Here is a 12,131-nt window from a genome sequence, read left to right as displayed (position 1 = left end):
AGGGTGATTCTTTTCGGAATTTGTTCTCATTCGATATTGAACTTACGACTGATGTTACATGATTGTATCCAATGTCTGGCATACGTGTGAAAATATTTTTTCCTGCGTACGACAAGTAACAGTGTTGCCAGCCTCTCACAAGTTTCCAAAAACAAAATATTATTTTTATAATAAATCTTCTTCTACGGGTTTGGCACAGGGGACACAAACGTTAGCACGTTAGAATCTGTGTTCTATGACCCTTATAACGAGGTATAGCTCATGTCTCTGTGACAATCAGAAGAAATACTAGGGCAGCCAACGTAAAGGTCTACGATTTTCTTGAAATCCCTGTCGGTCTTCACAGAACTATTTTATTTATTGATGTGCATATTCTAAGTGATATCAAGACATTGAAACTTTATGGTAAACTGAAGTATATTTTTTTAATTAATAATTCTTTGAACAATGAGCTAAAAATGTGTACACATTATAATCAACCAAAACACACATATATGTCAGGTCAACCAAGTTAGACACAGTTGGACACATTTTAGTACAATTTTCTTTATTGTAGCAAAAACTCAGATATTAAGAATATATTTCAGTGAACCACCTTCAACAATAGGCTGATGTATTTAAATCAAGGTTAGGTACGAAATAACAATGAGAGACGTTTATTGAGTTTAACATACAATATATTATGGAAAGCTAGAGTTAAATTATTATGATAATCTATTTTATAGTATAAATAATCGTGAGTACAGTGAGCGTTACATAATTGCAATAATGCTGAGACATCGAAACTACATATTTCTTAAATCTAATTACATAAGTATGTATTTACAAAATAATAGTTTAATAACAACTAAATACAAAAGACATGATATTTGATGTTATAAAGGTACAAAGTAATTATCCTAATCGCTACTACTTCTGAAAAAGTACTAAAGTCGAGGTAAAGAAATTCCCGATATAGTCCCGCCCACTTATTGCCTGGAAAATACCTGGAGAGGTCAGCGGAGTTGCTATTTTGGTGGCGCACATTAACCTGCTAAGCCAGAACTGTATCAATTTTTTGCCTATTGATGCGTACGTAACTGGAGAGATCTCCCTGCCTAGATGCAGTTACTGGCTTACTGTAACCTCACTCGCGTGCTAAACGACTATTTGTAATTATAGTATTGTCAATGTACAAACCATCTTCCAATTACGTAGGGCTATCGTCTAAAGGAGAAGACAAGAGCCAGACTGTGGGTTTGTCATTGGTTGCTGATCACTGCATGTCCTTGAAACCACACGACTATTGCCACGTCACTCCAATGAGCAAAAGCCATACAGCCGTGGCTGATTGAGAACTTGTAGCAGTTTTAGCAGTTCTATTCCCTAAATTGCAACAAAGCATTAACTCCACGTGATTCCAAGTTACAGAGGATAAACAAGTGAGTTGGGTTAAGTCGGGAATGATAGTGGGAGAAGTACTGTAGTGTTGTATTTTATTTTTCCGTAAAGTCTAAAGTTCTTTGTTTTAATTGTACGCAGTTAAAGAGCTGGAAAGGTAGGCCTATTTGTGTCTGTGTGCATTTGTTCGCAAGATGTGGTAACAGCGCAATGCTTTCAATTCATGATAGCATCAATAGCCAAAGATCGTGGTTCCAGAGTCTGTTTTTCTAGAGTTGGAGATCGATTTCGTATAGTGCTACAACTATAATTTTCAAAATTTACATATTCCCGTGAAAGCGGGAGAGACTTTGTCTTATGTAAAGTATCTCAAATTTCAAAACTTTTTCCACTTGACTAACGAACTAAGAAGACAAAAGCAGCAGTTGTTTTACTTATACACAAAACCGCACCACTTAAAAGAATAAATACAGTGTCGAAAAGATATGTGACCATTTTTAAGAAAAGGTTGCAATAACTACTAAACCACAGTAATCTTTTACCATACGAAATCAAATGGGTTTAAGTTCAATGACCGTGCTGACCAGAGTTGACCTTTTCCGCATCCTATCTACTGGCAGGAGAAACATGAGGCGAATAAACTCTTTAATCCCGGATAATTGATGTATTTCTCTAATGGGAATTTTATTCTAGGGTTGTCACCGCATATGAGGACCATTCCTGAAATTACCAATGACTGACTTCTTTCTTTCTTCCTTTCAAGTTCATCATCAGTTACAATGCTATCTCTCGTTGGACGTATCACTGTCTTAACAGATGTTAGACAACGACCGACAGCAGCACGGTCACCTGACATTACTTCGTTAGATTTTCATTTTGTGTGTAAATTGGTTCGTTTACATCAAATCTCACATCCATGATCATAGACGACCTCAAAGTTCGAATCGTCATGCAAAGTCAGTACTGTCGCCATTTCTTCTGCGAATTACCTTTCATACAACTGTAGTCAGGTAGTAATTGTACACAAACATGTGTGGAAGGTAATATGTGACGTCATTGCGATGACACCAAGTGATATAATTTTGATTCTTATTACTATAGTTCAAACGATAGTTTCAAGTGATAAATAAATACAGATGCTTTCAAATGATTGATAGAAATATTTCCGTTACTTGAAGTTTTCGAAAAAAAAATACATATTTTTGAGACCACCCTATATACTATATTTATATACAGACAGCCTTGTTATTCGTTGCTATAAGGAACAATATGCTACACTCGAACAACAGTTATAATTTAACCCTTAATTGTGAAATTGAAACGCAAAATTAATGTATGCTTGAGAATATAGTTAAGAAAGTACGTCCTAAAAATTGTAACTTATCTGCGAGCAACTAAAAGCATGTACGGATCCTGAAGCACTGGAAGAGCGACTCCTCCAACTTCCGTTGGTATATTGACGCCACCTGGTATTATTTGAGTTGGTGAATTTACACCACCTGGTAATACTTGGGTTGGCAAATTTACCCCACCTGGTATTACTTCTGTAGGTAAATTTATGCCACCTGGTAACACTTCAGTTGGCAAATTTACTCCACCTGGTAGTACTTCCGTCGGTAAATTTATGCCACCTGGTAGTACTTCCGTGGGTAAATTTACGCCACCTGGTAACACCTGAGTTGGTAAATTTACCCCACCTGGTATTACTTCTGTAGGTAAATTTATGCCACCTGGTAACACTTCAGTTGGCAAATTTACACCACCTGGTAATATGTTTGTTGGCGAACTGATACCTCCTGGTAATACCTGAGTTGGCATACTTACACCACCTGGTAACACTTGAGTCGGTATATTCACAGCCGGTATAAGACTTGAATTCCACCCTGGTAAATTGATACCTGGAATTATGACAGGTCCTTCTTGTCTTAGGTACACCAAATCTCGTTTCTTTAAGTTTCTTGCAGCTAGAGCTCTATCGTACATAAGTATGGGTACACTATACTTCGATGGAATAACGTTAACTCCCTGATTGTTAACCTGAAGTTGCGAGATTTCCACTGTACCTATATTCGATGCCTGTAATTGCTCACGTGTCAGAACTAAAAGCAGCGGTATGTCATATGAAGTAAGCGTTTGCAGATGTTCAATTGTTGCGTCTTCGGGTACCACAATTTTACGTACGATTTCGTTTCCGGTAAAAAATTTGTTCATGAGTTGCTTCATCGGGTAGAAAAACAGCAACACATTGTCTTGTCTGAGGTCATTTCGAACATCCTGGAAGAGACGGCTTTGTGCGCATTTCGAAATACCGTACGGACAGTAATAGGAGTCAAGAGCAGATTGACCACGAACATTTCTTATGATGACAAATTGTCCACTTCTTAGCATCTCTGCATTGACGTTTCTACCACTGGATTGTCCGGTATTTGGCGGTGAGTAAAAGTACACATTCAGGATCACTTCTTCATTTATTGTTCCTTCATTGTTTTCACTGGGAACAGGTACGTTCTCGCTCTCCACAACAGGATTCGGCACAGCGTATAGCTTCACAGGTTCCAATTGTTCAGGAAGAGGAAGTGCTGAAATTAAAACAGAAAAATAGCATAAATAAGAAATACTTGAAAGTAAGGCTTCCTTTCTCTAAGACTATAAATGTAAACTGGATACCTTGTACTTTAAGATTAGTCTTGTAACTAAATGTCGTGATTGACATCCTATCAACTATCATACTTAGAACCAGTAGCATACACAAAATGTAATTAAGAACGAAAAAAAAAAAGTGTTTCAGTTTAACGTCATAAGATTATGCCCTTTAGGTTAAGGGAGACGATTATTAAAGCAAGTAAATGACGATGGAATAATTGGTGGAATGACAAAGTGGAAGGAAACGGGAGTAGCCGAGTAAACCCACAGACACGATGTTCTCCACCACAAACTTGCTTGGCCGGGGAACGAACCAGGTACCCACGCACCAGAGGTAAGTGCTCTACCAAATAGCCATCGTGCCCCCAATTCAGGAGGAAGAGGTCGAGGGATACATCAATCACCCAAGTTGAAATAGCCCCAGAATATAAGCGATTTGTATGCGTATCTCGATATGCTAAAATGGTAAAAATACGAAAAAAATTCATATTATTTTGCAGAAAAAGAGAGATTAAACTTGGTAAATCCCCATTTTGCGTATTGCGATTTCTTACTGGGGTCGCGGTGGCTCAGTGGTAGAGCGTTCACCTCTAATGCATGGGGTTCCGGGTTCGATCCCAGCCCCCGCCAAGTGAACTTTGTGGTGGACAAACACCGTGTGCGTGGGTTTTCTCGGGGTTCTCCCGTTTCCTCCCACTTTCTTCATTCCACCATTTCATCCATTACTTAACATCACCGTCTCCTTTAGCGTAACCGGCATAACCGTGGGACGTAAAACTCAAAGCTTTACGATTTCTTACTACTCCCATTTAGTTGACAATGTTAAACCAACAAACAGCGACGCTTCGTATCAGGCCAGCAACTAGCCACAGGAGATTGGGAGGAGCATAAATATGTTAGAGTGGCACAATTCATTAAAAATTTCAAACCGCTCTACATAAAAAAATTACTGATATTTTGTACGAATGGTAACCATAATTTTAATTAACAAGTTATGTACCCTCACACAAGCTACCTATAATAATAATAATAATAATAATAATAATAATAATAATAATAATAATAATAATAATAATAATAATAATAATAATAATAATAATAATAATAATAATAATAATAATAATAACATAGGACATTTCAAAAACATTTAATAACTCGTTCGATACCTGGGTAGTATTACTAGTGACAATATGAAGTGTGAACGTGAAATAAAAGCAAGGATAGGAATGACGAAAGAAGCCTTTAGGAGGACGAAAAGACTATTTTGTGGGGCCTTGAATAAAGAGTTGATAAAAAGACTCATAAAATGCTTCGTGTGGAGTATTGTACTGTATAGAGCAGAAACACGGGCATTACGCAAAAATAATGTAAAAGGACTGGAAGCTTTCGAAATGTGGATATGGAGAAAAATGGGAAGAATTATCTGGGTTTAAACGGAAAACGAATAAGATGATTTTAGAAGTGGTGTGCGATAGAAAAGAACAATTTTAGCTATTATTGAGAAGAGTAAGAAAAATTGGTTGGGACATTCGCTAAAAAGGAACTGTAGGCCCCTATCATGAGGGACCTACTACAGGGTACGGTGGCAGGTAAGAGAGAGAGAGAGGGTGAAGGAGACTACAATTAATGGACGATATCAAACCAGAGAAGTCGTGCGTGGAAACGAAGAGAATAGCGGAAGACCGTGGAGCATGCAAGCTTGTCAGTGACCTGCCAATAATGGCAGAATACGGTACCTATGATGATGATTTAGTGAAGTAGTGATTGCAATATGGAGATAGATTAGATTAGATTAAATAAGCACATAATATTCTTTATATTTAAAACTATTTAGTTAACAATATCCGAAAAATTTCTGAAAATACATATCTAAAGAGAAATTAAATAAGATACAGACCACCGCACTAAACCTTTTCCTTCTAGTTTATTAATATAAATATGTTGTATTTATTACTAAAATATTCAATTGTGAAATATTAACATTATAATAGGCATTTTCAGATGAGTTACCGCCAAGACTATACATCTCCTTATTGATTTTTCACTTGAAAGGACATGTGCCATATTGCAGGATTGTTATCATGCTTACTCATAAAAATACAAGCACAAAATGTTCGTTTCTTGCACGGGGAGAATATGTTTGATTTTGGACATAAAACGCACCAAAACTGTCACCAATAAACTTAGGGACCCCAAAAACTATGAATTCGACACTAATTCCGGCCATTTTTAATTATTTTTACATGTCACCAACCTTCATTAAGAGTACTAGGATTTAAATGGCATCGGAAATGTCACTGTTCGTCTCAGCTTTCCCAAAAACTATGGATTCGAAACTAATACTATCGGTCATTTTCGATCATTTTTACATATCTTCCCCCCCCTTTCCCTCCTTTACATTGTACTAGCAAAGTGAAATGATGAAAAACATCCCAGGTTCGAACCTCGTGTATGTTGAAAATTTGATTGAGATTGGTTAGGTGGTTCAAGAATTGTTAAGTCACAAACACAGTCACTTTCATTTTTATAGCTATATATAGATAGATAAACAAAATTGCCTGAGTCGTTTCTTACACAATTGTCAAAAAAAAAAAAAAAAAAAATCCCGTTTTGGACATGTTCCAGAAAAATGACTTAGACCTATATTAAGGGTTGTTAATGGTATATTGTTTTATGAAATTTAAACGCAATTATTAGAACTGTTGTAGAGAAAATAGCAAATTTTGATTTTTCAGTCTCCTGTAAACTACCCCCTTTTTGGGAGTAGGAGGAAAATTAAAGAAAAAAATAGAAACTCTAGAGAATCTTAGTGTATATGTATACAGAGAGAGAGAGAGAGACTCCGGAAGGAAGGGGCAATATTTTGGGAAATGGTAGTATGGGTGATTCTAAGCAGAAAAGTTTATATGAACATAGGTCCTAATCTCAACGGTTTGAGGGCTAGAGATTGTGAACCATTTTTTACTTTATATACCGTATTGCTCACCCTGTACTTACTCTACGGAAGGGTACACAGCAGATTTGAAAGGTGATGGAATAACCTTTCCAACTATATGCAATATGTGGCAGTGGTATCTTTGAAACAGAAGTTATTGAGGGAGATTTTGGAATCAGTGTTGCCATTCAATTTCTTTAAATAACCTTAACTTTCTCAAATTTCCCTCAAAAGCTTCCCTTCCAAAGACAACACTGCCGCATGCTGCATACCGTTGGAAAGGTCATTCAATCACCTTTCATATCCGCTATGTCTTACCTCTGTAAAATAGTTACAGGGTGAACAATACGCGACAAAGTGAAAAATGGTTCACAATCTGTAGCCCTCAAACCGTTGAGATTAGGACCTATGTTCATATGAACTTTTTTGCTTAGAATCACTCATACTACCATTTCCCAAAATATTGCCCCTTCCTCCCAGGACACAGGAAGAACGAACGAACCGAAGAACAGAAATCACTTTTTGTTTCCTGATTCGAATCCCAATGGGAACATTACGTTAAAAAAATTTAAACAGTTTTTGAGGCCACTGATCCTGATTGAGGTTTTCCTGTTTTCTTCATTCACATCATGTAAATGTCTGGTTGTACCTAACAAATATATAAATGATTGAAAATGACCAATATTAGTATCAAATCCATAGTTTTCGGCGTCACTGAAATGAACAGTGGCACTTTCGATGCCGTTTAAATCCAAATTCAGTGCTGCAACTTGGCGTAGAGGGGATATATAAAAAATAATCGAATATGACGGATATTGGTGTGGCAACCATAGTTTTCAAGGTGTCTGAGATGAACAGTGAGACTTCGGATGCCATTTAAGTCCAAATTCAGCCCACAATAGTAATATCTCATTTTTAAGATTAGAAACAACGTCTATCAGAGAACCCTTCAGAAAAAGTCACTGACTAGTCACATATAGCTTCGCTGCTGAACGGGATGTTAAATTCAACTCAACTCAAATTTACTTTGGATCGAACAAGAGACCCACACACCAGAGTTAAGCGCTCTATCACTGAGTCACCGTATACCCCCCTACAAAAATCGTGTAGAGAATTTTGGAATGGAAATGAAAGAAATAATGGATTTAGTTGGTGTGATTAAAATTTAGCACCCTTTTCAGCAACGAAGCTATGTAAGACGTGAACCTACAGTTTTACCGTGGAATCCGAACTACATAATCTCATGAGTGGCCTCGCGTAGCGTAGTCGCTAACGCTCTCGCCTTTGGTGCGAGTGCTCCCGGGTTCGATTCCAGATGATCGAGAAGTGTAATAGCATGATCAGGCCAACCACCTTGATTGAAGTTTTCGTCACTCACACCAGCATATGCTGGACGTCATCCTTCAGACATGACGGGATACCATGGCCATAGGTGTCGAAAGCCAAGAAATATAATTCATAATCTTATTCCTAATTAGCTCCTGCCAAGGGTGCCGATCCTGGGGGGCCGGGGGGCACCCCCAAAGCTCATGTGGGCCCTCATGTATTTTTATGAATATGTATTTTATTGTTGTATGTATTGTTGTATATATTTTTTATGAATGGGTCCCCACAAAGTTACAGAGAAATCGGCGCTGTTGGTTCCTGCCGAGAATTGAACAGAAACTTCCACGCCGAAGACGTGTAAAGTGGCTATATAGCCATGGGTGAGCTCTAGAGAACGATGAAAAACAATGAAGTGAATTTATTTAAGTGTAACGTCTCATAGATATGCACTTTAGACAAAAGGATTAATAAAATAATTAATGAAAGTAAAGGATTGTGAAATTACATTTTTTGTTCTCTCTAGCGGTGAATCGAACTAGGATCACGTGTACTTAAAAAAAAGGAGCACGCGCTACCAACTAGACCAGAGGGGAGGGTCTAGAGAAGAATTGAGAATATTAGGTGGGCAGAGTAGGAAACAAATGAGGTAAGAGAAAAACGACAATATAGAACATAATTAAGAAGAGTAAAAGAGGCTGGTTAGAAGTGTGCTTGAATTCTGTACTGATACTTAAAAGATGTGGTTGAAGTTAGTAGAAAGAAAACTAAGAAGAGGAGAGTTATGTAGTTGATAGTATTAAAACGGACAAATCAAGACAAAAGAGTTTAGCTTAGGACAATAGTAGTACAGAGGATATCTCCAAACGTTCCCGTCGTGACACTGAAATGTCATTCCACTGACAAATTAGCTGTTATGACATACAATGCCATCTATGGTATTATACAAATAGTACTTCAGTTTCAATTGTCTAGCTGTTGGTTGGAGCAGATCAATCACTGTGCGTTGAGGCCAGATTCCATTCTGCATGACAATGCTGCAGTCCACACACCTGTTGTTCCAAGACTGCAATGAAAAACTGTGGCTACGGGGAAATTCAGCATCCACTCTACAGTCCCGATTTAGCGCTGCAAGCTTGTCAACAACAGCCGTGTGAACTGAAAGGAGTTACAATGGTTGTCTCCAGCGAACTAACACAGCTTCACAGTTGAAACTGATATTTGATTTGTTTCAAAGATGGTACCACTATACAGCATGAACGACTTATCTACCAGTGGCGTGGTATTTCAGAGTTGTGTTGAAAAAGAAATTAAAACATCCTTTTACATAAAATCTAAATGTCTCAGTAGTAGACCGCTTGCTTCTGGTTCGTGGGGCCCTGGTTCGACTCCCACTAGTAAGTTTGGAAATGAAAAGAAATCTTTGAGTTTTACGTCCCACGATTATGCCGGTTAGGTGATGATGAGTAATGAATGAAATGGTGGAATGAAGAAAGTGGGAGGAAACGGGAGAACCCCGAGAAAACCACGCACACGGTGTTTGTCCACCACAAATTTCACTTGGCGGGGGCTGGGATCGAACCCGGGACCCCAAGCACCAGAGGTAAACGCTCTACCACTGAGCCTTCAAAAAAGTGGGGGACAACTGCCCCCCTTTGCCCCCTCTAATCGCCGCCCATGTATAATAATAAAATACATAGATTATACACTCACCTGCCGGTAGATTTCGGGCTTCCAATTCGAAGACCAATCCCAAAACAAGCAGAAGAATTGTGCTTCTCATTTTGATGTGTTTCCGCCAACAATCCAAGAAGGGTTCCATTTCTCCCAATTTGTCACCTATATTTATATATCACCCAGTGAAACCTCATTAAGACTAATGAAAACCATCTAATCAGTCTTATCTGGAGATGCTTCTCGTAATGAGTTCGTTTACTCAAGTAAGCTATCAATAAACAAGCTTTAAGTTTTGAAGAGAAACAAAATGCGTTTCTAACAATGATATTTACATCTCCTTAAACCGTTAAGATAACTTAAATTGTCTTCATTAGCAAGATTTTCTGTTCCAAAACTAATCTTATGCAATTTCGGTTTCTATTACTTTTAGAAACGCCAAATTAGACAATAACATGATAAAAACTCTATGATTTCTTTTTACAAAATGTATTCACACTTCTAGCTTTATAACAAACAAATAAAAATTATAATAAGAGATAAGGACCAGAATGATGACTTTCCTAGAACATATTTCTTAAATTAAACCATCATACTGCAATTAGAGCTCCAGCATTTGTTTGTAAAATATGGACAAAACCATAATAAGTGTTTTCAGAAAACGTCGTGTGGTCTAAAGAAAACTCATCCCAAAAATTAAACTATCTATTGTGGTTCTCTTGACGCGAATTGACTCAGTTGTAAGTATATGAGGTATATGTTATAGGGTTATTCATGAAACATTTACTTCTGAACTAACAAACCCACTCCACGGTCCATATAATCAGAAGGTTCAATACCAGCGTTCACAAAAGCTCTCCATTGATCTCTCTCCGTAGCCAAGTGGGTCCAGTTTCTACTTTGGATTCCTATTTCTGTGAGATTTATCTTAATATTGTCATCGTATCTGCGTCTAGGCCTTCCTAATAGTCGTTTCCTGTTTTCAGTTAAAACTTTGAAAGCGTTCCTACTTCCTTCTATTCTGTCTACATGACCTGCCGACCTGAACCTAAAAAATTCCTACCTAAAAGGCTCTAACAATGTTTGATAAAGAGTGTAAATTATGCAGTTATACTTTCGAAATACATAATAACAAAGATTAGGAAAACCAAAAATGAATCAAAAGATTGCGATTTTATCCAATAATTAGTTTTCGGATCAGAGGCCACAAAATTTTTGAATGGCCCCAAAATCAAGTTTTTGTATTTCCTACGGAATAAGCACATCATACTGAGTAAAGTGATAGTTTGGGTTTGGCTACATTATACGTAGTTCTCCAGATATAAGACTTAGAAGAAAAGTTTTGGTTGAAATATGTCGAGTTGAGTTGATTTTGAGTTTAACGTCCCGTTCAGCAGTGAGGCTATATGAAACGTTGACCTACTAATTAACGTGGAATGCAAACCACAGGAGCTCCCGCCGGGAATTAAATGCGGGTCTCCCACGCCAAAGGCGCGTATGCTAACCGCTTAGCCACGAAGGAGCTCTGAAATATATTGATTCTTATGATCCAAAAATCAACTAAATATTCAACTCCTACGAGGTGGAAATTCTAATAATCAAATAGAACTAAAATGAAATCTTTCAGTTTAACGTCCCACTCTTTTGCCCTTTTAAGCTAAGAGAAACGGGGATGATTAAGACAAGTGAATCACGATGGAGGAATTAGTAGAATGAGAGTGTGGGAGAAAACGAAAGTACCAAGGAAAAAATCCACGATGTTGTCCATCACAAAGTTACTTGACCAGGATTGAACCAGTGACATCACGTACTACAGGTAACTGTTCTTCCACTGAGCCACCTTACTCCCTCCGAAAAATGAAGTAACAGTTCAACTCCTAAGCGATAGAAATCCTAAAAGTAGTCCTAAAACTACGGTAGTCCTAAACGCCACAAGTCCTAAACTGCAAAGTTCTTAGGAAAAAAAAAAAAACTTTTGTGTTGAGATCGTCATGTTCATGAGAAAAATACCGCCATATTTTATCGAATAATTTGGTCTAAGTTTACAGTTTGTAGCAGGGGTAAAGGAGGTATCATCATTGAAATTTTAGAGAATATTTTAAAAGTATCTTAATTGAAGTAAAATGAGAATTTTTTAAAAAATAAAGGGTGTCTGAAAAGTCCTCCGACATAGGGT

At 37.5% G+C, this 12,131-nt stretch overlaps 1 protein-coding gene across 1 annotated transcript; it reads right to left on the bottom strand.

The window, feature by feature from the left end:
* Nucleotides 1–526: 526 nt before the first annotated feature.
* Nucleotides 527–10,152, bottom strand: LOC145683674 (uncharacterized). Its single transcript, XM_081755021.1, has 2 exons — nt 9,995–10,152; nt 527–3,959 (listed from the first exon to the last, which is right to left on the bottom strand). The coding sequence occupies exons 1-2, from the start codon at nt 10,101–10,103 to the stop codon at nt 2,761–2,763; spliced, it is 1,308 nt and encodes a 435-aa protein (XP_081611147.1). The 5' UTR covers nt 10,104–10,152; the 3' UTR covers nt 527–2,760.
* Nucleotides 10,153–12,131: the final 1,979 nt, after the last annotated feature.

Source organism: Thermobia domestica, chromosome 4 (genome assembly GCF_964235325.1).
Source record: "Thermobia domestica chromosome 4, izTheDome1.hap1.1, whole genome shotgun sequence".
NCBI lineage: Eukaryota > Metazoa > Arthropoda > Insecta > Zygentoma > Lepismatidae > Thermobia > Thermobia domestica.
The sequence above is the reverse complement of the archived record's forward strand: the minus strand, read 5'-3'. Positions and strand labels throughout refer to the sequence as shown.

Bases quoted from the DNA above. Each gene is read 5' to 3' on its own strand.
- LOC145683674 (XM_081755021.1), bottom strand. From the start codon at position 10,103: ATGGAACCCTTCTTGGATTGTTGGCGGAAACACATCAAAATGAGAAGC. The intron at 3,960-9,994 runs GTGAGTGTATAA...TTTTAATTTCAG, and splicing joins AGCCCGAAATCTACCGGCAG to CACTTCCTCTTCCTGAACAA.